General features: G+C 51.9%; 2 protein-coding genes across 4 annotated transcripts in view; both read right to left on the reverse strand.

Annotated features, from left to right (window-relative positions):
• LOC309346085 (uncharacterized protein) overlaps positions 1–19,441 on the reverse strand; it is a 61,751-nt gene that overhangs the window by 38,631 nt on the left and 3,679 nt on the right. The gene's annotated exons all lie outside the window — the stretch shown is intronic.
• The window catches only part of LOC309345858 (cell adhesion molecule CEACAM16-like), a 60,493-nt gene that overhangs the window by 26,778 nt on the left and 14,274 nt on the right, over positions 1–19,441 (reverse strand). The window contains exons 3-6 of one of the 3 annotated variants that reach the window (XM_081869301.1): positions 19,027–19,116; positions 2,915–3,004; positions 1,926–2,198; positions 1,101–1,220 (exon numbers count right to left, since the gene is read on the reverse strand). The exons of 1 other annotated variant lie outside the window; for it this stretch is intronic. In XM_081869301.1, the coding sequence (XP_081725427.1) occupies positions 1,101–1,220; positions 1,926–2,198; positions 2,915–3,004; positions 19,027–19,116 (573 nt within the window). The remainder of the gene's footprint in view (positions 1–1,100; positions 1,221–1,925; positions 2,199–2,914; positions 3,005–19,026; positions 19,117–19,441) is intronic. One more of the 3 variants, XM_081869302.1, reaches the window with a different exon arrangement.

Here is a 19,441-nt window from a genome sequence, read left to right on the forward strand (position 1 = left end):
TTTCGGTTGTTGGTAAAAAAATAAATAATTATTTTAAAAAATAAAATAAAATAATCAACCCTCCATTAATTCTCCTGGCAGAGAACTGAAGTCTGCCAGAGTTTGAAAGTTCTTCACAGTTCAGGAGGAGAAAGAAAGATGAAATATTTCTACATCAGATACAAATTTCCAATCATACCATCCCCAAATGTTTTGGAAGTTAAACAGGTACATAAACAGGTTGATTGTGGGCAAGAGGGGTTTTTTTTTTTTTTTTAATTGAATTTCCACTGAAAAGAGGGAACCCCGATCAAAGAGGTGGGGGGTGGAGATGGCATGGCATTTAGATGCTGTTGGTGGGTGGTGGGTGCCATGCTTGAGGTGGTCCCATCTCACCCCAAACGACCATCTGGAGGCCCCCTGAGTCACTCACCTGTCCAGATGGAGGAACGTTCTCATATATTTGAGGGGTGGATACAACCTGGGTGGAAGTTCTGCCATTTCGACGACAGACACCTGGAGGAGGGAGAAGTTGGGGAATAAACTCGTAATGTGGACTTCATATCCTACAACAGACCTTACAGATCTACCCCCGAGAGCAGGGTAACATCAAGCAAACTGCAGCAAGACCATTTCTTTATTCTTTTTAAGAAGCATTTGTTTGAATCTTGTCGTTAGCAAGAAGGAGAACTGCAGTTTATTGATATTGATTGATTGCATCCTATCCCACCCTGTTCTCCAAGGAACTCAGGGTGGTCCACACAGTTCTGCTGCTCTGCATTTCATCCTCACAACAACCCTGTAGGTTAGGCTGAGAAGCAACAACTGGCCAAAGGTCCTTTGTGGCCAAGTGGGGATTCAAACCCTGGTCTCCAGGTTCCCAGGATGACACTCTAACCATGACGCCGTTTCTTACACCAGTGTGGTGTAGTGGTTAAGAGCGGTGGACTCTTAATCTGGTGAACTGGGTTCGATTCCCCGCTCCTCCACATGCAGCTTACAGCCTAAAGCTTACAGCCTAAAGGAGGTGACTCATTTAAATGTCAGTACACTATGCCACCCATTCGGGGTTCCATGTTGAGAGCATCCTGCAGTCCAGGGCCAGCTCTGGTTTTACTCACGGAGGAAGACGTAAGTCAGTGCTCCCACTAGCACCAATATCACAGCCAGGGACCCGATAACAGTCCCAGCGAGGGCTCCAGCAGAACCAGAAGAGGAAGAAGAAGAATCATCTGAAGAATCTGAAGAGCAAAGGACTTTTTTTCATGATTTTGCATTAAGGGTTGACAATAATCTAGCCTCTCATCTCTCCCTCTAAAAGCACTAAAGGAAGGAAAGTCAATATGTTAGAATTACCCAGCTTTGGGGGCAGAGGGGCAGCAGCATATAATGTCCAGAAATGAGGCAGCTCTTCCTGGCTCACATAAGATTGGCTAGAAAATAAGCCAAGGTGTTGCCCTCCAAAAGGTGAGAAATAGTTCTTCCTCAAACTCAGTGCCCAGTCTAGAGATTTTCTCTTTCTTTCTTTCTGAATGTTTTTTATTAAATATTCTCTTGGTTTATGAAAGAACATGCATTGTCTCTTTTTTCAAGTTGTAGAGCCTTTTTTATCACGATGTGAGACACTGGTGCTGCATAAAACCCAACATACACACTTCGTATTACCACCCAACCCCCTCTCCCCACCTCCTTCTACCCCAGTCAAGCGATATTCCTTGATCCTTCCAGCTCCCCCAAGCTCTTATCCCACACTCAGCTATGTCGGCCACATAACAAGCTATAGGCCCTTTGAGCATTGAAAACAGCTCTCCCATTCGCGCCAACATTTCTTTGATGAAACACCATAATTTACCTCCACACAAAAAGCGATTGGGAGTTAGAAGCCACTAGCGTGGAGAGCAGAGTCAGGAGGAAAGGTGTTCCTGGTTTATTAGTGGATTACTCACATGCCATATTTATCTTACTGGGGTTGCTTATAGCATTACTGACAGGGTTGACTGCCTGACACGTATAGATCCCTTCGTCCTCTTTGGTGATGCCAGTTAGCATGAGGGTTCGGTTCCGGTCAGAAAGCCCAGTCTTAGATGGGACAGGATTACCATCCTTGAACCAAAGGATGGAGACGTCAAGGCAGTCAGAGGTGTTGCAGTGTAAGGTGACAGTTGTGTTCTCTGCCACTAGGGATTCTGTCGGCCGCAGGACTGGATGGGAGAGGATTTCTGTAGATGAAACATGTTAAGTTGTGGGTTGACATAGCAGACGACACAGCGATTTCTCCAAGTAGCTCTTTATTTTGTAAGCTGGAATAGAACTGACTGTAAACAGCTCAGCCGGCCTGCTTTTATAGGCAGCCGGCTGTCAACATTGTAGCAACAACAGCCCAGAGTTTCCCGCCTAAAATAACTGACGTGGACCTGAGTGAAAACTTATCTACAGACCTGAGTGAAAACTATATACAGTATCCCCCTGCTGGCCCAGGGTGAAACTTCACTACATAACAAAACAGAAATACAGTCATCTTTTGTGGGTTCTCTTGGTTGCTGAATCTGTTTATGGTCTCTTTAAGAGAAGCCATCAAAGAAAACCACTTTGAGCCACTGACATGTGTTAGTGCATATTAGTTGGTTTAAAAATGCATTTAAATGAATATAACCCCCCCCCAAAAAAAACAACCCCTCAAACATTTCCCCATTTGAGCAGCTAAAAAGGCAGTTGCAAGACTAGCATATTCTGGTATAGTTTTCTGATGAAAAAATGAATAATTTTGTAGGGCCTCATTCTCGGGACAGAGGAATTGTGTTTAGGACAAATTCACGAGCCACATCCCACCCTCCCTAAGGGGGAAGGCACAGAACTCTCCACCTCAGAGCACAGCAGAGGAGATAGATTTGGGTGCATAAGAAGTAAGAATGACTGGAGAGCAAGTTAATCATACCTGAAACGGTGATGTTTGTAGCCCCTGTGCTGGTAACCCCAGGACCTTCTGGTTTAAATGAATAGATTCCAGAGTCATCTGGCTTTAAATCTGTGATGTAAAGGGAGCAAGGTGAGAACTAGTTCTTCCTCAAACTCAGTGCCCAGTCTAGCGATTTTCTCTTTCTTTCTTTCTTTCTTTCTTTCTTTCTTTCTTTCTTTCGGAATTTTTTTTATTAAATATTCTCTTGGTTTATGAAAGAACATGCGTTGTCTCTTTTTTCAAGTTGTAGAGCCTTTTTTATCACCTGGTGAGACATTGGTGCTGCATAAAACCCAACATACACCCTAAATATTACCACCCAACCCCCTCTCCCCAACCTCCTTCTACCCCAGTCAAGCAATATTCTTTGATTCTTCCAGCTCCCCCAAGCTCTTCTCCCACACTCAGCTATGTGGGCCGTATAACAAGCTATAGGCCCTTTGAGCACTGAAAGCAGCTGTCCCATTTGCACCAACATTTCTCTGATGAAACACCATAATCTACCTCCACACAAAAAGCACTAGCGAGTTAGAAACCACTAGCGTGGAGAGCAGAGTCAGGAGGAAAGGTGTTCCTGGTTTATTAGTGGATTACTCACATGCCAAAGTTATCCTACTGGGGTTGCTTATAGCATTACTGACAGGGTTCACTGCCTGACACGTATAGTTCCCTTCGTCCTCTTTGGTGATGCCAGTTAGCATGAGGGTTCGGTTCCGGTCAGAAAGCCCAGTATTAGATGGGATAGGATTACCATCCTTGAACCAAAGGATGGAGACGTCAAGGCGGTCAGAGGTGTTGCAGTGTAAGGAGACAATTGTGTTCTCTGCCGCTAAGGATTCTGTCGGCCGCAGGACTGGGTGGGAGAGGATTTCTGTAGATGAAACAGAAATACAGTTGTCATTTGTGGGTCCTCATGGTCACTGAATCTGGTTAAGGTCTCTTCAATTGTAGCTACTAAAGAAGGCCACTTTGAGGCTGCTACTCAGTATAGCAGGGGATCATGACAGTAGCCTAGCCTCCAACATGTCTCAATTAAAAACCGGGATGCTGCCTTCCAGGGCCATACTTCCGCATGAGTCACGTGATCACAGCCCTGAAAAAGTGCTTTTTACAGGGCGAGTTTGCAATGCGAAATCATGCAAGATCACAGCATTCAAAATGGCAGCCGTTCTCTGGTTGGGGAAAAAACCAGGATGTCCCAGTTTTACTGGGACTTTTGTGGGGTGTGCAGTGGCGTAGCGTGGGTTGTCAGCACCTGGGGCAAGGCAAGTAATTTGCACCCCCTAACCCGTGGATTTGCGCCCCCTAACCCTAACCCCCAGATGTTGCGCCCAGTGCGGCCGGCCCCCCCTGTGTGCAGTACATTCCCATTGATGAATATCTTAAAGGGATTCTGCAGCTTCTAAAGTAGCATCCTGTTATTTTCGACACATAATTTTAACCTCTTTCAAAAAGGCCATAAAAGAAAGCTACTTTGAGCCACTAGGATGTGTTAGTGCGTATTAATTGGTTTAAAAATGCTTTTAAATGAATATAACTCCCCTCCCCCCAAAAAAACCCCCTCAAACATTTCCCCATTTGAGCAGCTAAAAAGGCAGTTGCAAGACTAGCATATTCTGGTATAGTTTTCTGATGAAAAGTTAATCATACCTGAAACGGTGATGTTTGTAGCCCCTGTGCTGGTAACCCCAAGACCTGTTTTAAATGAATAGGTTCCAGAGTCATCTGGCTTTAAATCTGTGATGTAAAGGGAGCAATCTGGTTTCGCAGTCTCCCTGCCAGTGTAGGCAGGTCCATCTTTCTGAGGACTAACTTTTGATTGGAAAAATCTAATAATAATAATAATAATAATAATGTTTCTTTCTTCAACTGCCCCTCGGTACCATTTGCAGTTACGAAGATTCTTCACATCAAGACCTTCTGGTGTTAAGGTGACACTCTCTCCTTCTTTCAGCACTCTGATACTTATTCCAGTTGTCTCCTGGGCCCGAGTCAACAAGAAGCAGGAACTCAGGACGGAGGCTAGAGGGTGGAGAAGAAAAAGAAAGACATGTTCTGCTAAAGAAGAAGAAAAAAGGCATTTCCTGGAGCAATCCAACCTCTGCTGAAATGTCACGGCATACACTGAATCAGTTCGGTACACTCTGGGATCAGTTCGTAACAGTGATTCCCCTCAAGAGCTGTCCTACAAACACTAAGTGTAGCCCTTACTTTATTGAGCAAGCAAGAAGGCAGTTCCTTTCCTAGCAGCTCAGCCTCAGCCTTCTTCTGGGGCAGACATGAAGAAAGGGGAAGCGCTCTTGCATTTCCCCTTCCAGGACCCTCCCATGTTTCTAGCTAAGCAAACATTAACATAAAGGGGTCCAGTGAAGGAGGTCTGGGCATCTGTCTGTGTTTACCTCCTTCAGGGACTCAGGATGATTCCTTTCTTTTCTTTCTTTTCTTTATAATTTTTCATTTTTAACAAATAAACATAATAATCTGTTTTATAAATCCTTTATGTACTTTCACCATACCACAAATACACATGCCAGCCAAATATATTATCATGACATTCCAAGTCTTTAATATGCAGATTCTACAGTGACAACCATTCCTTCAACCAACACAGACAGGAAGTTTCATAATATAATCTCATATCCGACAGGGAAAAACCTCTTCTCTCTTTCTCATCTATCAATATTTTGTATTTTATTCTTGGTTTTTTCCCTTGCCAGATATCTTTTTGCCATTTATTTCAATAATTTCAATCTGTCTTGCCGATCACCGGTATTGATTGAAACAAAAATAACATTCATTTTAATAAATGATTCCTTTCTTCACACAAAGTGCTCACTAGGCACTAAGAATTTTTTTTTAATTTTCCCCCAGGGCTCCAACCTGCCCCTTAAGTACTGCTTCTCTACCTTCCTCCAGAGCTGCTTGTCTAGAAGGCTCTGAGGCATTGTCAAAGTCATCATGTAACCATACCCTCCAACGTTTCTCCAATGAATATGGGGACATCCTAAGGAAAAGCAGGATATTCCAGGCTCAAATCAGAAACTGGCTTCTGTAAATCGGAGACTGTATCTGGAAAACAGGGACACCTGGAGGGTCTGTATGTAAATCCATCTGCAGTCTTTCAGAACTCTTACCAGAAACCCCTGTGGAAATGGGGCCCTGATTCTGCGTCCAAGTAGGTAGGAAACAGAGGGTGAAGGCGTGCGGCCCTTAGTGGGACTTGCCAATTTTGCATTTCATTGCAAGTTTTAGTACATATTTAAAATGCATTTAATTGCAAATTAACACAATGGTCTAGTTTGAATTCCTGAGAAGGACACCACAACAACATTCAGAGGAGCATGAAATCTGGCAGTGAGTGAGATCTAGACCTCTGCATTAGTCTGAGAGATGCAGATCTGTATTAGAACTAAAAGACCAAATTCCTCCAGCATCCTCATGCTTCCCCCAAGCTCAGCTGCATGTAACTCCACCTGCTTCCTTCCATGTAAGCTTCTTTCATTCCAAAAGGAGTTTTTGTGCCCTCTTCCAGGGCTCTTACCAGCAACCCCTTTGGGAACTTCCGGGTTAGCGCGAACGGCTAATGGCGGATTCCCTCCGAGCTCCGGAGGGAATCGGCTCTGCTGAGGTCTTGCCGTGCCGGCGACACGGGGACCCTCAGAAACCGCAGGCGCGGAAGCCTGCGGACTTGGTGACTCGGTGGGCACCTTAAGCGCCCTCCCCGACCCACGAAGAGCCTTTTTAAAGGCTGCGGAGAGGGTACGGAGAGTGGCGTGGTGCTGAGAGTAGACCGCTACCTCAGTAGAGCGAAGCCGCAAGCCATGGCCGGAGAGCGCTGACTTTCTTCCCAAAATTTGGACTGGATAACAAAGGACCCGTGAGTAGTGGAATTTGGACTTTAAAAATTTTATCCTGTGAATTCGGCACGATCGGGGGATGTGTTAAAGGGAAGTCCGCACCCCCTCTACTTATAGACGTTTCAAAGCAAGGAACGGAGAATTAAGGCGGAATGAATACTGTTTTGATGATTTAAAAGTTTCTCACAAATTTGATAGAACAAGATTTTTGTGCTGGAGAGAAAGGGAATTTGGAACTTTGTGTGTATCCCCCCCAAAAAACCCGGGAGTGTCCTATTTGGGTCCCGGAGGAAGAAGTGAAAGGAGTTTGACAGCTGTCAAAGAAGCTGTCAAACGGGCGGACAAAGTAAAGAATTTTGCTATTTAATAACTCTTGGAATTAAAGCTGATACATTTGGACTGAGGCGATTGGAAACAAAGTATTGATAATAACAAAGTAACAGATTATTGGAAAAGGACTACTAAATAACTGAAAGCCCCCTAGGGGGAATTAGTGACATTACAATGGCTGCAGAGGGAAAATTACTGGCGGAGATAGAAAAAATGTTTTTTCTCGTGGGAATCCTGCAGGAGCAGAGTAAGGCTCTGAGTAAAGTTTTTATGACCTTGAATTCGGAAACAAACAACTCTGCTGAATGCACAAAGGAGATGTACGATAAAAATTCTGCAGCTGAGCAGGAAGAGATGCCTTTGGAATTGACAGAGAAAAAAGAAGGAGTTCAGACACTACAAGTGGAAAATATCAACCAGAAATCTGCAGCGTTAGAGTATGAGCAAGAAGACCTCTGGATTACAGACCTGCGAAAGATGAGAAAGAAGAAGAGAGAAGCCCCTGGAGTACTTGGAATATTAAAACTAGAGAGAACAAAGCAATATGATTGGGACTTTTCTCTTGAGTATGGAAAACTAGATGGTCTTTCGCAGCAAACACTCTTCAACATTCTGAATGAAAGAAAATATGATCTGACTCTGACTGAACTCCTTCGGGGTCTCAGGACCATCAAAGAGGACTACCAATATAGCTGGCAGAGAGGGACTGACAGAGAATCAGACGCCTCGGACGTGAGGAATCCGGGCTAGAAATATTTTTTGTTTGTCTTCTGGACATTTGTCTAGGAAGGGACAGAAACCGGGGCAGGGGGGGGAGAGAATAGAATTATAAAATGTTATGTTTTGTTTTACTTGGTCAATGTGACCTATAACTAATATAATAAAGGGAAAATTTGTGAAGGGGAAGTTAGATCGACCTTAAAAAAAAAAAGAAGTTAATGATTATAAGAGAATTGGATAGTTGAATACAGATAAACAAAAGATTTTAATTTTTAAAAGCAATGTGAATATCTTTAAGAGGTTAGGTAAGAACTTGCTGAATTAATTTTGGAATTGGGATGTAAGAGGAGGGGGTGGGGGGAAGTCAATGAAAGTGGGTAAAGAAACTTAGGGTATGTAATTGTATTTGTGTGTTTGTTTGTCTTTGTCTTTGTGTGTGTGTCTGTTGTTATAAAATGTAAAAACCCAATAAAAATTATTTTTTTTAAAAAAAGAAACTTCACTACATAACACCCCTCCCCACCGAGATAAGGCGTTAGTTACAATCGTAATGGTTTCCTTATATACAGCACTACGCGTAATGGTTCAATTAGGCACAAAAGCATATCGGTTACATTTCCCATACTTAGACCAACAGCGATACATGTCCAACAACATAGTCCTTAAAATAAGTTGGGTGCTTGGAAACTCTGCCAGACCGCCGGGGACTGGTAGCCAAGTCCGGAGGGCCACACAGTTCTTGCTGAGGCTGTGGTGCGACCCTAGGTGGCGTTGGAACCAACTCCCCTGGATCCGCTGCTGTGGGTGGAGCCTCCGCAAGTGGAGTGGTCTGAGTCTGTGGTAAGTCTGGCAGACCCTCTGAAGCGGCTTGGTTCGGCTCCACGCTGGCAGTTTGCGAGGGAGGTGTAGGTGGGGCCTCGCCATCTGTACGTGCCTCTTCTTGAGCCGCAAGCGCAGTTGGGGGCACCACGGTAGTGTCCAAGTCCACAACCCTGCGCCTAAGCTGGTCTATGTGCCGTCGCCACAAGCGTCCGTCTTCGAGTGCCACCTGGTACGAGCGAGGTCCAGTGACTCCCACTACTGTGGCTGGCACCCAAGGAATGTCCCCCACATAGTTCCGGGCAAAGACCTGGTTTCCTGGGACAAATGACCGTGGCGCGTTGGCACAGCCTGGGGGTTCAGCCACGGCAAAGTCCGGGTGTAGCCGGTCGAGCGGTGACCTGAGGCGGCGGCCCATAAGCAGTTCATCAGGACTCCGCCCTGTGGCCGCATGAGGGATGATGTGTTGCACGAACAAGTATTCGGTGACCCGCTCATGCCAGTCTCCCCGGTCCAGGCGCGCCAGTGCCTCTTTTGCCGAGCGCACCATTCTTTCCGCTTGCCCGTTGCTGGATGGATGAAAGGGTGCCGTTAGGGCATGGCGGATGCCCAGTCCCAAAAGATACCGCTCAAACGTGCCTGACGTGAACTGCGGTCTGTTGTCAGAGACAAGGACATCAGGACACCCATGCGTTGCAAACAGGCCTCGCAGCACCCGGATGACGGCTTCGGTAGTGGTGGAGGGCATCAGGCCGACCTCCAGCCATTTGGAATAGGCGTCCACCACTACCATAAAGGTCCGGCCGTGAAAGGGGCCAGCCAGATCGATGTGCACCCTCGACCAGGGTGTCTTTGGCGTCTCCCAGGTGTGTCCCTTAGCTGCCGGTGGTGCAGGCCTCGACTTTTGGCACGCTTGACAGGCGGACACCCAGGCAGTGATGGCATCGTCCATATTAGGCCACCAGACGTAACACCGAGCCAACGCCTTCATTTTGACAATTCCCGGGTGGCCAACGTGCAGAGCCTCCAGGACGCGCTGACAGAGTCCCTGGGGAATCACGACGCGGTCTCCCCACAGCAGACAGCCGCGATGAGCTGAGAGTTCATGTTGTCTGGTTGCGAAGGGCTGGAACTCCGATGCAAAAGGCCCTTGTGGCCACCCCCTCCACACCCAGTTGAGCACCCGGCTGATGGTGCGATCCTGGGCAGACGCGGAGGCCACAGTGGCAGCCGATACAGGAGCTGCCGGAAGATCCTCAATCAGAAGGAGCGATGAAGCTGGAGCCGGGTCTTCCACAAATGCTGGAAGAGGGCAACGGCTGAGGGCGTCGGCATGGCCCATCGATTTTCCCGGGCGATGGATGAGCCGGTAGTGGTAGGCAGCCAGGAAAACAGTCCATCGCAGCATGCGTGGCGAGAGGACCGGTGGAGTTGGACGATCACCAGCGAGGAGGCCCAGGAGTGGCTTGTGGTCAGTGATGAGGTCAAAAGTCCTGCCATAGAGGTATTCATGGAACCTCTTCACTCCAGCCACAAGTGCCAGTGCCTCCTTGTCGAGCTGGCTGTAATTCCGTTCCGTCGGAGATAGCGTCCTGGAAAAGTAGGCGAGCGGTGCTTCTCTTCCATCTGGAAAACGGTGACTAAGGACAGCACCAATGCCAAAAGGTGAGGCGTCGCAGGCAAGGACCAGCGGCCTGGATTCACTGTACTGTACCAGCACACTGTCTGATGAAAGGAGAGCCTTGACCGCGTTGAAGGCCGCCGTCTCCCGATGACCCCAGGCCCAAGGCGTCTTTGTGCTAAGGAGTCGGTGAAGAGGCTCAGCCACTGTGGCTTTGTGGGGCAGGAACATGTTATAAAAGTTCAGCAGCCCCAGGAATGCCTGCAACTCCGTCTTGTTCTTTGGGGTGGGGGCCTGCTGGATAGCGCGGATCTTGGATGTGGTCGGGTGAAGGCCGGAGGCATCGATAAGATAGCCCAGGAACTCTACCTGTGGAACGGCAATCTGGCACTTTTCCCTCTTTACCTTGAGCCCAGCCTCTTGGAACCTGGTCAGCACGGCACGGAGGCGCTCGAACAGCTGCTGGTGTGAGTCTGCAGACACCAAGACGTCATCAAAATATGGTACCACGCCCGGAAGCCCTTGCAGGAGACGCTCCATAAGGCTTTGGAAGATGCCAGGAGCCACACTCACCCCGAACTGCAACCGGCGGCAACGGAATGCCCCCCGGTGGGTGACGATCGTCTGGGCTTCAGCAGTGGCATCATCGACGGGCAGTTGTTGATAGGCTTGGGCAAGGTCCAGCTTAGCGAAGACCTTACCCTCACCCAGGGAATGCAGCAGGTGTTGGACAACAGGAACCGGATAAGCGTGCTGCTGAAGTGCCTTGTTGATCGTGCACTTGTAGTCAGCGCAGATTCTCACTGACCCATCTGGCTTGACAGGCGTGACGATGGGGGTTTCCCACTTGGCGTGGTCAACCGGCTCCAAAACTCCTTGGGCGATCAGTTTGTCCAGTTGTTCGTCCACCTTAGCCTTGAGGGCAAAGGGAACCCGGCGTGGCTTTAGCTTGATGGGGGCGACTTGTGGATCAAGGCTACAGGAGATGGGCGTACCTGTATATTGCCCCAAGGTGCCGTCAAAAACCTCGGCAAAGTCTTTGACCAGACCCTCTGTGATGGCCTGGGATTCCGATTCAGAGGATGAACCAGAGGAATCCCAGCCTGCACAGGAGTCCCCGCCTCCAAGGCCGGCTGAACTGGGGCAAGGCCTAGATGCTGAAGAGCCTGCACCTGTGGCAGAGCACCAGGAGCTGGCCCCAGGTGAAACCCTTCAGGCCCCAGAGGGGCTTGAGGACTCAGTGGCTACAGGTGAGCCTCCTCCAGGGCCCAGTAACCCTTCGGCCTCTCCTGATCTGCAGAGGCTTAGGGCAGAGAGGCGAAGGGAACTGGTTGCTCCCAGGAGGAGTGCTCGCCTTAAGGCCAGAGGAGGCGGGGCTCCTGGGGGCCGGGACCGCCCCTGGCCTTAGAAGAGGATAAAAGCCCAGTCAGCCCGGTCCCAGGTTGCGGGAGCAACGTCGTTGTTGGCTTTGGACCTTCCTGTGTTCTTGATCCCTGCTTGGCCTCCTGTTCCTGACCATCCGGTGCTCCTGTTCCCTGCTCGGCCTCCTGTTCCTGACCATCCGGTGCTCCTGTTCCCTGCTCGGCCTCCTGTTCCAGCGTTCCTGTTCCCCGCCCGGCTCTCCGCCTCGGACCTCGCCCCTCTTCGTGTGGACTCAGACTACGCTCAAGGTACCTTTCCCCCGGGTCCAGCACAGTTTGCTCCCGCCACACCCGCACTCCCCCTTCGTTGGGGTGCGTTCGGGAAGAGCCAGAGGCCATGGCTGACCAGGTGGCTGCGCTGGTGGCTTTGGCCCAGAAGAACCAGGCCTTGACTCACACCGTGCAGCAGCTCAGCGACGCGGTTACGGCACTTCAGCAGCGCTTGGAAGCCCTACCGGCTCCTGGGGCCGACGCCCCGGCTCCTGGCAAGTACCCAGTGGCTTTGCCCGAGAAATTTGATGGAGCCCCGGCCAGCTTTCCCATGTTCCTCGCCCAAGCCAAGCTGTATATTCAGGGGCGAGCCCGGAACTTCCCTGACGACCGCACCAAGGTGCACTTTTTGATTAGTTTGTTAAAGGACCAGGCGGCCAAGTGGGCGTTGCCGCTACTCAGGCAAGACTCCCCCTTGCTGGCAGACTATACGGGGTTTTGCAATCTTTTGGAGGCCGCGTTCGGCAACCCCCAGAAAGGGAGTCAAGCCAACCGGGCGATTCGGCAGTTGAAACAGGGCGAGTCCACGGTGGCCGCATATACCACGGAGTTTCGGCTGTTGGCACAGGACTTGACCTGGAACGACTCGGCATTGCGGGACCAGTATCTCGAAGGGCTTTCGGACGAGATACTGGACCAGCTGGCCACAATGGAACGCCCCACCACGCTAGACACTCTCATTCAACGGAGTCTACAGATAGACGACCGGCTGGAGGATCGTCGCCAGGCCCGGGGCCGACGACACCTCCAGTTCTCGGCACCAGTTTCTTCCGGCAGCCCCACGGTCACAACTGAGTTATCGGAGGAGCCTATGCAGCTCGGGGCAGTGCGGCCACGCCTTTCCCCCGCAGAGAAGGTGCGGCGTCGGGAGGGGAATCTATGTCTCTACTGTGGCGGAAGTGGACACTACGCTCGGTCCTGCCCTGAGAAACGCCAGCCGCAGGGAAACCGCCAACCCCCAGTAGCTGATGGCCCTAGCTACCGGGGGTCCCAAACAGCGCAGAATGGGCCCGCACCAATGGACTTGCAACATCTTATGGTTCCGGTACGTTTATACCCTCCAGGTGGGCCCTGGATTCTTACCCATGCTTTGGTGGATTCAGGAGCAACCCGTTCTTATATGGACGCTGCTTTTGCTGCCCATCATCAGGTGCCACTTCGGAACAAGCCAGAACCGGTCCAGGTGGAAGCAATTGACGGACGGCTTCTACGTTCAGGAGCCGTTACTCAGGAGACCCAGCCCCTGGTCCTGTGTCTCCAGCAGCACCGGGAGTTGCAAACTTTGGACATTGCCTCTATGCCCCGGTTCCCCCTCGTGCTCGGGATGGACTGGCTGGAAGCTCACAACGTTCAGATTGACTGGGTCAAACGGACTGTGCACTTCCCAGACCCATGTTCCCATGCTCAATCCGAGACGCTGGCGGCCGCGCCCACGGAGGAGGCAGCACCCACGCTCCCAGCCGTGTACCAGGACTACCAGGACGTGTTCGAGGAACGGGGGGCAGACCAGCTGCCGCCGCATCGGCCTTTTGACTGCGGCATAGACCTCCAGCCCGGAGCGCCCTTACCAGTGAGTCGCTTATATTCTCTAACAGAGCCAGAGCGCGAGGCTTTGCAGGACTTCTTGCGCAAGAACCTGGAGCGTGGGTTCATTAGGCCTTCCACCTCGCCTACCGCGGCACCAGTGCTCTTTGTTAAGAAGAAATGTGGGGAACTTCGCCCTTGCCATGATTACCGAGCCCTGAACAAAATTACCATCCCAGACCGGTACCCCTTGCCCCTTATCTCGGAGTTGCTGGAGCGGGTGCAAGGGGCACAGGTGTTCACCAAGCTGGACCTCCGGGGGGCCTACAACTTGATTCGGATCCGAGCCGGGGATGAGTGGAAGACAGCATTTGGGACCCGGTACGGGCAGTTCGAATACTTGGTTATGCCTTTCGGTTTGTGCAACGCGCCTGCTGTGTTCCAACGCTACATCAACCACGTGTTCCAGGACTTGTTAGACAAGTACGTGGTGGTGTACTTGGATGACATACTGGTTTACTCCCGTGACCCGGCTCGCCATGAGGGACATGTCCGGACCGTGCTGCAGCGCTTGCGTGAGCACCGTTTGTACGCAAAGCTCAGCAAGTGCGAGTTCCATCAGCGGACTGTGGACTTCCTTGGACACCGGCTCTCTCCAGATGGGGTGCAGATGGACCCTGGGAAGGTGGCAGCGGTTCGAGAATGGGCGGCACCCCGGAACCGCAAGGACCTACAGCGTTTCCTGGGGTTCGCCAACTACTACCGGACCTTCATCGCAGATTATGCTCATCGCACCACCCCGTTGACCCGGCTACTGCGCCCAAAGACGCCGTTTTCCTGGGACAAGGAGGCAGAGGAGGCGTTTCAGGGGTTGAAGGCCTGTTTCCAGAGGGCGCCAATCTTACAACATCCTGACCCCTCTCGACCCTTTGTGGTGGAGACCGACGCCTCCAGTACGGCTCTCGGTGCCGTCTTGTCTCAACAGAATGGACCTGAAGCGCCACTCTTACCCTGTGCCTTCTATTCCCGCCAGCTCCTACCAGCGGAGCGTAACTATACTGTGTGGGAGCGGGAACTACTGGCCATCAAGGTGGCCTTTGAGGTCTGGCGCCACCATCTTGAGGGGGCACGACATCCGGTGGAGGTGAGAACCGACCACCGGAACCTGGAGTACCTCCAGACCACCCGCAAGCTGAACCAAAGACAGATCCGGTGGGCGTTGTTCTTTTCCCGGTTCCAGTTCCGGATCCGCTACATCCCTAGCTCTCAGAACCAGAAGGCGGATGCCCTGTCCCGGAAACCTGAAGACAACTCAGACACGGTACAGCAAGCAGAACCCACCACGATCCTACCTCCAGCTGCATTCCTGGCCACCCAGGAGGCGGAGCCACTGCAGGCTCGGGTGCGGAAACAGCAGCGGGTCGACGCTTGGGCCCAGGAACGACTCCAGGAGCTGGCTGAAGGGTCCAGCCCACAGTATCCGGGGCTGGTCCTGCATCAGGGCCTTCTGCTGCACCACGGTCGTCTGTACATCCCGCCAGGGCCACTGCGGCTGGAGGTTCTCCGGATGGCCCATGATGCCCCAGCAGCGGGGCACTTTGGACGGTATCGGACCACCCATCTGGTCAGTCGTGAGTTTTGGTGGCCCCGCCTGAAGGCTGACGTGGCTCGATACGTTGCTGGTTGTGATGTCTGCCGGCACGCCAAGGGCCCTACCGGGCGACCCCCCGGCCTACTTCAGCCATTGCCAGTTCCACCGCGCCCTTGGCACACGGTTTCGTTGGACTTTGTAGTGGACTTACCCCCGTCTCGTGGTTGTACCTGCCTCCTAGTTTTCTCCGACCATTTCACCAAGATGGTGCACTGCGCCCCCTGCCCATCTGTACCCACAGCCAAGGAAACCGCTCAGCTGTACCTTCAGCATGTCTTCCGCCTGCATGGCCTACCTGAGCGCGTGGTGTCCGACCGGGGCGTTCAGTTCACATCCCGGTTCTGGCGAGCATTACACCAGACCCTCGGGACAGAGGTCTGCCTCTCGTCAGCCTACCACCCACAGACCGATGGCCAGACGGAACGGGCGAACGCGGTGCTGGAGCAGTACCTCCGGTGTTACTGCAGCTACCAGCAGGATGACTGGGTCGACCACCTGGCATTGGCGGAGTTCGCCTACAACAACGCGGTGAATGCGTCCACCCAGCAGACCCCGTTCCAGGCCAGTTACGGTTATCATCCACGGCTGTTTCCAGATGTGCTGCCGGCATCCGCGGTCCCGGCGGTGACGGAGTGGCTTCAAGAGCTCCAGTCCCAGCAACAGCTTTTGGTGGAGCAACTGCACCAGGCCAAGGAAGCGTACAAAGCCCAGGCCGACCGCCACCGCCAGGTGGGGCCGGAACTTCGCGTCGGTGACCTGGTTTGGCTCTCCACTCGCCACCTCCACCCTTCTCGACCTTCGCGGAAGTTGGACGCCCGATTCACCGGCCCGTTCCCTATCGTGGACCAAGTCTCTCCTGTAGCATTCCGTCTCCGGTTACCCGCAACCCTGAAGGTTCACCCGGTCTTCCACAGGTCCCTTCTGAGTCCAGTGGCCCCACCCGACGAGTTCCACCCGAACCGTCCCCGACCGCAGCCAGTGTTGGTTCAGGGAGAGCCTGAGTACGAGGTGGAACGCATCCTGGACTCCCGATACCGCAGGGGAAAGCTGCAGTATCTCATTGACTGGAAGGGGTACGGACCGGAGGACCGTTCCTGGGAACCAGCGGCCAACGTCCACGCACCTGCCTGCCTCCGAGAGTTCCATGCGACGTACCCCGGCAAGCCGGGTCCGGACCCTCGGTTGAGGGGGGGGTCTGGGAGGGGGGATGGTGTGATGGCCTGGGATTCCGATTCAGAGGATGAACCAGAAGAATCCCAGCCTGCACAGGAGTCCCCGCCTCCAGGGCCGGCTGAACTGGGGCAAGACCTAGATGCTGAAGAGCCTGCACCTGTGGCAGAGCACCAGGAGCTGGCCCCAGGTGAAACCCTTCAGGCCCCAGAGGGGCTTGAGGACTCAGTGGCTACAGGTGAGCCTCCTCCAGGGCCCAGTAACCCTTCGGCCTCTCCTGATCTGCAGAGGCTTAGGGCAGAGAGGCGAAGGGAACTGGTTGCTCCCAGGAGGAGTGCTCGCCTTAAGGCCAGAGGAGGCGGGGCTCCTGGGGGCCGGGACCGCCCCTGGCCTTAGAAGAGGATAAAAGCCCAGTCAGCCCGGTCCCAGGTTGCGGGAGCAACGTCGTTGTTGGCTTTGGACCTTCCTGTGTTCTTGATCCCTGCTTGGCCTCCTGTTCCTGACCATCCGGTGCTCCTGTTCCCTGCTCGGCCTCCTGTTCCTGACCATCCGGTGCTCCTGTTCCCTGCTCGGCCTCCTGTTCCAGCGTTCCTGTTCCCCGCCCGGCTCTCCGCCTCGGACCTCGCCCCTCTTCGTGTGGACTCAGACTACGCTCAAGGTACCTTTCCCCCGGGTCCAGCACACCCTCAGTCTCTGCGTTAGAGATGCAGTTGATGCCGGTGACTTCCAGGCCGAGGGCATCAAACCAGTCTAGCCCTAGGAGGCTTGGCCGCTGACCTTCGACCACCACCAACTGGTGCTCCATGACACGATGGACAGGGCAGACCCAGTGTCGATCTCCATGTCACATGGAGCTCCTTCAATGAGCACCGTGACGTTCAGCTTGCGTCGCGTAGGCGAGTCGGTTTGGCCAATCGTGGTTCCAGATGGGCAGCGGCAGTTGGTGAGAGCGAAACAACTTTCCTTGGCAGACTGGAGTGAAGACTTGGACTTGCGAGTCGATGAAGGGGGGATGTCAGACGGAGCCGATCGGCAGACCTTAGCGATGTGGCCCCTTCTGGAACACTTCCTACAGATGGCGTCTCTGAATCGACACTTGGCACGGGAATGGTTGCCACCTCAGCCGGCACATTCCGGTTGGCCCTTGGACTTCTGTTGGAACTTCCTGCGCTCCCGCTTTGTCTGGTGCACATCATCGTCTTCACTGGAAGATGCCTCATCACTGCTGGCCTCTTCATGATGCACCGGAACTGGCTCCCTAGCAAGACGCGGGCTGCTGCACTTGCGGATCTCCTGGGCGGAGCGTTCAGCAGCTTCTGAGGCCACAGCCTCCTCAATGGCTTTCTGTAGCGTGAGGTCTGGCTTGGCGAGGAGACGCCGTTGCAGCTGGATGTCCCGGACCCCGCAGACGATTCGATCCATCAGGGCATCGTCTAAGTCTCGGAACTCTCAGTGCATTGCAGTCTGTCGCAGGGCGGTGGTGTAGTTGTTGATTGACTCCCCCTCTGCCTGGTTCCGGTGGTAGAACGCATGGCGGGCAGCAATCTTGGACGGCTTTGGTGCGTAGTGGTTGCGGAGCTTCTCTTGGATCGTGTCCCATGGTGTTGCCTGGACTGCTTCAGGCGCAACCAATGCTCGGGCCGTCTCAAACACCTCAGGCCCACAGAGGCTGAGGAATAGGCCCCGCTTCCGATCCTTTGATACTGCTGTCAGCTTGTTGGCTTGGAGGTAGCAGTCGAACCGAGCGAGGTAGGAGTCCCATGATTCAGAGGCTGGCGCAAACGGCGGTAGAGGCACAAGTGAAGCCATGATTCCGATGACGGCGTGAAGGGCGATGGATGGAACACAGTGCTCTTAGCCACAACAGTCAGCTCTGAATTGGTTCTGTCCAGTGATTTCGCTCAGTGATTTCGCTCTGTGATTCAGCTCAGTGATTCAGCTCAGTTCAGAGGCTGGCCGCATCTGGCTGTGCTCTGATGGCCATCGATCCCACCTTCGTCGCCAGAGTTAAGTTGTGGGTTGACATAGCAGACGACACAGCGATTTCTCCAAGTAGCTCTTTATTTTGTAAGCTGGAATAGAACTGACTGTAAACAGCTCAGCCGGCCTGCTTTTATAGGCAGCCGGCTGTCAACATTGTAGCAACAACAGCCCAGAGTTTCCCGCCTAAAATAACTGACGTGGACCTGAGTGAAAACTTATCTACAGACCTGAGTGAAAACTATATACAGTATCCCCCTGCTGGCCCAGGGTGAAACTTCACTACATAACAAAACAGAAATACAGTCATCTTTTGTGGGTTCTCTTGGTTGCTGAATCTGTTTATGGTCTCTTTAAGAGAAGCCATCAAAGAAAACCACTTTGAGCCACTGACATGTGTTAGTGCATATTAGTTGGTTTAAAAATGCATTTAAATGAATATAACCCCCCCCCAAAAAAAAACAACCCCTCAAACATTTCCCCATTTGAGCAGCTAAAAAGGCAGTTGCAAGACTAGCATATTCTGGTATAGTTTTCTGATGAAAAAATGAATAATTTTGTAGGGCCTCATTCTCGGGACAGAGGAATTGTGTTTAGGACAAATTCACGAGCCACATCCCACCCTCCCTAAGGGGGAAGGCACAGAACTCTCCACCTCAGAGCACAGCAGAGGAGATAGATTTGGGTGCATAAGAAGTAAGAATGACTGGAGAGCAAGTTAATCATACCTGAAACGGTGATGTTTGTAGCCCCTGTGCTGGTAACCCCAGGACCTTCTGGTTTAAATGAATAGATTCCAGAGTCATCTGGCTTTAAATCTGTGATGTAAAGGGAGCAAGGTGAGAACTAGTTCTTCCTCAAACTCAGTGCCCAGTCTAGCGATTTTCTCTTTCTTTCTTTCTTTCTTTCTTTCTTTCTTTCTTTCTTTCTTTCGGAATGTTTTTTTATTAAATATTCTCTTGGTTTATGAAAGAACATGCGTTGTCTCTTTTTTCAAGTTGTAGAGCCTTTTTTATCACCTGGTGAGACATTGGTGCTGCATAAAACCCAACATACACCCTAAATATTACCACCCAACCCCCTCTCCCCAACCTCCTTCTACCCCAGTCAAGCAATATTCTTTGATTCTTCCAGCTCCCCCAA

This window comes from Podarcis erhardii (assembly GCF_964252035.2).
Source record: "Podarcis erhardii genome assembly, chromosome: 7".
In the NCBI taxonomy this organism is placed as follows: Eukaryota; Metazoa; Chordata; class Lepidosauria; order Squamata; family Lacertidae; genus Podarcis; species Podarcis erhardii.